General features: G+C 40.5%; 1 protein-coding gene across 1 annotated transcript; it reads left to right on the top strand.

The window, feature by feature from the left end:
* The first annotated feature begins 2,690 nt into the window (after positions 1-2,690).
* Positions 2,691-6,235, top strand: LOC104956777 (E3 ubiquitin/ISG15 ligase TRIM25-like). Its single transcript, XM_010784311.1, has 4 exons — positions 2,691-3,024; positions 4,284-5,084; positions 5,415-5,523; positions 5,870-6,235. Exons 2-4 carry the CDS (start codon positions 4,444-4,446, stop codon positions 5,876-5,878), a joined length of 759 nt encoding a protein of 252 aa, XP_010782613.1. The 5' UTR covers positions 2,691-3,024; positions 4,284-4,443; the 3' UTR covers positions 5,879-6,235.
* Positions 6,236-6,241: the final 6 nt, after the last annotated feature.

The following is a 6,241-nucleotide window of genomic DNA, read 5'->3' as shown; positions in this document are numbered from 1 at the left end:
GCGCTTTGTTTAAGGAGCACCAGGAAACAGTGTCTCATTTGGAGGGAATCCAACGCTTTTTGAAAGCCAAATACGAGGCAAATGTTGACAATGTCAAAGCAGCTGAGAGGTACATTCTCTCCAACATCATCTTGAGCAACAAGATGCACAACTCTCCTAGGCTCACCCCGGTGAAAGAACTCCAAGCAATAATAGACCGATTCTTGGACACAGAAAAACGCTGCAGAAGCCCTGAGTTCTACCTTTTGGTTCTGCTGTTGTTTTGGTCTGACGGACAACCTCAGGCCGTGCAGGAAGAGGAGGATGAAGGAAATGAACAACAGAGCACAGAGGATGACTCTTCGGAGGACACAACCCAGGAGGATGAGGCCAGCGATGATGATCAAGAAACCAGAGAAGAGCTTGGACAACTTTCTCTTGACCGCTTACTTGACCCTGATCTGCAAGAGTATGTCACATTAATGGAGCAAGCTTTTGAGAGAACCAGATATGCCAAGTACCTTCGAGGTCGGTACCTTTTGCCTCTCTTCTTTCTGGGGAAGGGCTCTGGACTTCGCAAATGGATTCACAAATCAAAGTTGGATGCAATCGTGGAAGAAAAAGTGGACGCTGAGCTAGCTGATGAACAAGGGGAGAGAACGAAAGAGAAATGGATGCGGATCCATGAAATGTGGATCACAGGGGATGTGTGGCGAATCCAAGAAATCCAAGACATCCTGAGCCCAATCAACGTGGAGCCATGCCAGTCTCCACTATCTCCACAGGATCACAAGATGGTGTACGTTTTGGCTGGGGGGAAGAAAATAGAAGCTAAAACCCGAGTTTACCCTGATGATGATTCAGCGCCAGGCCCAATGCTTTCCTATCTTGGCTTCACCATCCAGGGTCCTCTCGTCTTCAGAGTGAGAGATCCTCAAATGTCTGGACAGTGATTTCATGAATGACCACTTTGGGACTACAAGATGAATGTCAGTTCCAAGTGTCATGGCCACCCATTCAGAAGTTGCTGAGATATGTCAGTCTGGACCAAAACGGTGGACTGACCAACATTGTTATCCCTAGAGCCTCCCTAATGTGTTTTACACAAGCGTTGCATTTGTGACAGAAAGATACAAAATCATGAAAAATAGGTTACTAATTATTTTTTGGTGAATTGGTGTTTAATAGAGATTCTCTTAAAATCAGATATTCATTCTTTGACTTGTTGATTTAACCATGATTGACCTTATCAGTATCTTAATCACGTGGCTTCCATTTTAATAATGCTGGTAGTGTAATTGAATATAATGAGTATTGAGTCTGATTTCATATCAAAGACATTTTTATTTTAATGTGCTTTTTACAATTGTCAGGATTGGGGAATATAGGACCCAAATGCAGTAAAAGACAACACATCTTACATTTTGTAATCTACAAGAAGAGACTATTGGCCATTTATTTTATGACTGCTTGTATTGTAGAATATGTAGAATGTTTTATTCGGAAAAAGACGGGACACAAAGTTCAACTCCAGGACAAAGAAATTCTTTTGTACTTCAGGGATGATAGTATGGTTGCAGATGTTGTCTTTTTTGTGCAGTTAATTGTATTTTTAGGGACATTTCATATCCATGAAAAGAAATGGGCTTACTCCAAAGCACATTTTGTACATTTCTATCAAGAATGTAAACAATATATTAGCACTATTTAAATCAGTAGGAATAAGAAGGCAATCAAAACTAATTTTGAGGTATCAAAATATATATTTCTTTCTTTTTTTCTTTACTTACTGTATGTAATTCTTGTTGCGTTGTATTTCTGCCCATGGACTTTGTCTGTTGTAGCTACAGTATGTCAAATGTATGATGTTCAATTCATGTATGACAAAGATGAATAAAAAAAATATATATAAAAAGAGTATTGTATTAAATGCACAGAAGGGTAATCACAAGGTGAAACACAACAGGTGAACACAATGTGACAATTAGACACAGGAAGGAAGACCAGACACAGGGAGAACAGAATTTCACAAATCAAACCATGACTAAACACAAAACTAAAATCATGACAACGATGTACTTTTCCAACACAGCCTACAATACATGCATATTCAAAATAAATGGGAGACATAATTTATTGTATTTGCAGTTCTTGTTTTTTTTTAGTTCTTAGTTGTATTTGTTGCTAATTTATTATTTATTAAAGGAACATACAAATACATTTGGAAATAATGAATGCATGTTTGTTGTTTTGGCAATATATGTATTTACATATTAGAGTTTTGATAAAAATAAGGCCTGTTTTAAAAACCGTGTTCAAGCAATAGTTAAAAAACAGTAATAACCAGTGGTGGAAAGTAGTACATTTACACACATTTACTGTACTTAAGTACACATTCTAGTTACTTGTATTTTACCTGAGTATTTCCATGCTATACTACTTTATACTTCTACTGTACTACATTTTGGAAGCCAAGTGTATACTACAGTGAGGTGATGTGCCTTTTTCTGTGGTATTGCAATAATTGTTCATTAAAGTTGGAAAATATGTGTGGATCAAATATTTTACTAAAATAAACAAATGACTTATTCCAAATTCTGGTATTCCACCACTGGATAAAACAACAGCATTCTCTGAAAATGTGACGCAACATTGATGTAACAGCGCCCTCTGCGGACACTCATTTCCGGTGAACATGGCATAGCAGCGTAATTTCCGAGGCTCCCTGAACGCAGCCTTTTCACCGCATCAACCTGCCCAGTTTATTATTAGCCGTTTAGTCCGTTTGTCTTTCATACAGGTGTGTTTCCACTCGTCCTTTTGTGTCAAATGCAGAAAACTCCAGATGGGAAACTAAATGGCCGGTGACTCACAACAGACCGGAATGTTTGTGGGAAACAAAAAAACAACAAGCAACAACGGTGACATGTTAGCCTCAGTAGGACAGGTGCCTGTCGATATTTGAAACGTTAGCAGCATTGTTGTGCTACAGAAATCAGTGTTTCGGCTTCACGAAGACGACATAAAAGGACATCATTTATCAAGGTAAGAAGAACATTTAACTGTCTGTATGTCTAGGTTTGTTGAGCTTATTGCACTCTCAGGAACTCAGCCAGTGTAGCTAACAAGTAGCAAATTAGCTAACGGTTGGTTGACCCCTTAACCTAGGTTAGTGTTAATGTGGCTAATGGTTGTGATCTGGGAAAACGTGCTATAAATAACGACTTTCTAACAGCGTGTTAAGAGCAGGTTCACAGGCCTGCGTGAGGTGGAAGAAGTACTCTTGTACTTAAGTAAAATTAGAAATACCACAGTGTAGGAATACTCTGTTACAAGTAAGAGTCCTGCTATCAAAATTTCCCTCATGAAAAAAGTAATTCTGCAAAGTAACCAAAAGTATTAAATAAGTGTAGTAAGTAAAAGTACACTATTTACATTTGAATTGCAGTGGAGTAGAAAAACAGTCCCTCAAAATTGTATTTAAGTACATAACTTCTATTTAGTTACTATGCACCGTGTTCATAGCAGATTCACAGAGTGAAAACCCTCATGCCGACAAGTGGAAACACTGATGACTAATTGGGATACAACTTTTTGACGGATGTCAACAACACTTGGCAGGTTTCTACTTTACCTGGAGGTCATAGCATTGAAACAGTCTGTTTTAAACAAGCTTATCTGAGCAAGCAGGACAACAGACTTGTTTCAGAGGTTGTCTCAGGGCCTTACTGTAAGCTAAAGTGCATTTTACTTTCATTTTTACTTTCTGTGGTGTGGTAAGTAAATCCGTTCACATGGACTCACAAAAAGGTTGATATAAGGCACAGTTGACCTGTTCACATTTAGATTTTGGATGGTGTTTTTAAACAGAAAATACAATGTAACCCCCTATATGGTTTCTCTATCCTGAGCGATACAGTTGTTTGACAGGCTGTGTCCATGTGTAAAACTTATTTGTATGTGAATGGCCATTTAAGGGTTAAATACATTGCCTTGGGTAATGTAACATGATGGGTACTATTTTCTGATATTTTACAGTCCAAATGATCAATCTACAAATGTATGAAACAACCCACACATTAATCGATAAACACAATTATAGGTTTACCCTCAAACAAACTAAAGTTTCTTTAAGTGTTGTTTTGAAATCCTGTCAATTGAATGTTTTAAATGTTTTGCTTGGTTACATGATCAACATAGCTGTGAACTAAGTATTGAATCGTCTCCTTGGTTCAACACTTAATGTAAGGCAGTTTGATGTATAATGAGCATTTCTCCTCCCCTGTTTCTTCTTAAACTTAAAGCAACCAGATACCTACAGAGGGTGGAGCTCCACATCAGGAAACCTGCCGCCTCCTCCCTCTCCCCCTCCACTCCCATCCCTCTCTCACCTGCCCTCACCTTCCACCTTATTATCTCCTATCCCCACAACTCCCTCTTTTTCCATCTCCATCCATCGCTGACATGGCGTCGGCTCAGTCGGAGCAGTCCAGCGTCCTGCAGGACGAGCTCACCTGCCCCGTGTGCCTGGACTTGTACCGCGACCCGCACTTGCTTCCTTGCGGCCATAACTTCTGCAAGAACTGCCTCAACCGCTTAAGGCGACAAGCGGATCGAGGTCGCTTCCGCTGCCCCGAGTGCCGCGACAGCCACCGCTGTGGCCTCAACTTTCAGAAAAACTTCAAACTAGCCAATATTGCCGACGACTACCGGCACCGGCGCAGCGCCACCACCACTGCGGCTGCTGCAGCTTCAACATCCAGAGAGCCGCTGTCCTCTAGTCTTTCAGTGCAGCAAGGCAAGAGTGTGTTGGCTGTTCCCTGCGACTACTGCCCCGCAGCGGCTGCAGAGGCATCGGCCGTCAGCGCTGTGGACGACAAGTATTCTGCTGCTTCAGGATCTGTGGTGGTGATGGAGAAGCAGGAAGCCGCAGCCGCCTCCGTGTCGATGTTTGCCGTCAAGACGTGCCTGAAGTGTGAGGTGTCGATGTGCCAGGAGCACGTGAAACCACATCTGGAGCTGCCGGCGTTTCGCGAGCATCCGCTGACTGAACCCATGAACGACTTGTGGAAGAGGAAGTGCCCGGATCACGATGAGATATACAGGTAGGAGGCAGGAGCGCACATTCTTAAGAGAAACTGATAAATGATCCGTGGACAAAGTTTGTCTTTTGTTGTATTTAATAAAGACAGTTTATATACAAGTGAAATCGATCTCAAATGTAGGAACAGACCTACTTCATCCTCAGAGGATAGAGAAGTTCTGCAGCTCATAATATATATATTTTAAATTATTGTATGAAAATTTGACACAACAGTAATATTTTAAAGATATTTAGTTGTTAGCACTTTTGAAGAAAGCTGCCCTTCCTTTAGCAAGCACAGTCATTTGAAAGGTTTTTCTGAGTTCTGTTTTTATTTGGTGTGAAACTCCAGGTATTACTGCATGGATGACAAGATGTGTGTGTGCAACGCCTGCACCATAGAAGGAGGACACTCGGGACACAAAATCAAGACCCTGAAGAACACCATGAAAGATTTCAAGGTACACCTTTTATTATCATCATGGCTTTTACACAGGTTAGAAAACAGTCATTTTTAATATTATTTTTTGTTGATTATTAAGGCAACTTTCACATTTTTTAAGTTGCTTTGGAAAGCCCTATATTTTACCCCGTTACATTATAAGGCTAACAAACCAAATGGTCTACATGTTCAGTATTTAACATTTATTATATTTAGATATACATGTGTAGGAGCTCTTGTGCTTTGTAGCCTACTCCATTCCCAGCCTTCTCTGTGTGTGTGTGTGTGTGTGTGTGTGTGTGTGTGTGTGTGTGTGTGTGTGTGTGTGTGTGTGTGTGTGACATGACCTTGTGGTCTTTCCATAGGAGAGTTAAGTCCTCTTCCTCCATTCTCCTGAACAGAGTGTAACTCTGAGAGGCTTCCAGTTCACTGTGCTGGTTGTCCAGTCCAGAAACCTGTTGAATTTAACATGTGGCATGAGTCACACAGAACTGACCCCAAATCAGTGTCATTTCCAGACAATTTTCCTTGTGTTGGCAGCGAATGGACATAATTAATACATCAACAGTGTAATAGACTCCTCTGTTTCTTTGTACAGACAGTGTCCATAATAATCATTCCGGACAATGTCTTAGATCGGATATTATTGGATATTTCAATGGGTTTTAGGTCTTCTTTTAACCTTAAAAAGACATTATAAGCAGCAGTAAAACAAAGTACTTTCCATTGGCATTGTA

Source organism: Notothenia coriiceps, unplaced genomic scaffold, assembly GCF_000735185.1.
Source record: "Notothenia coriiceps isolate Sejong01 unplaced genomic scaffold, NC01 NC01_scaffold00026361, whole genome shotgun sequence".
Classification (NCBI taxonomy): domain Eukaryota; kingdom Metazoa; phylum Chordata; class Actinopteri; order Perciformes; family Nototheniidae; genus Notothenia; species Notothenia coriiceps.
The sequence above is the reverse complement of the archived record's forward strand: the minus strand, read 5'-3'. Positions and strand labels throughout refer to the sequence as shown.

Excerpts from the sequence above, each read along its gene's own strand:
- LOC104956777 (XM_010784311.1), top strand. The coding sequence starts at position 4,444 with ATGGCGTCGGCTCAGTCGGAGCAGTCCAGCGTCCTGCAGGACGAGCTC. Across the intron at positions 5,085-5,414 it reads GATCACGATGAGATATACAG|GTATTACTGCATGGATGACA; the intron begins GTAGGAGGCAGG and ends GTGAAACTCCAG.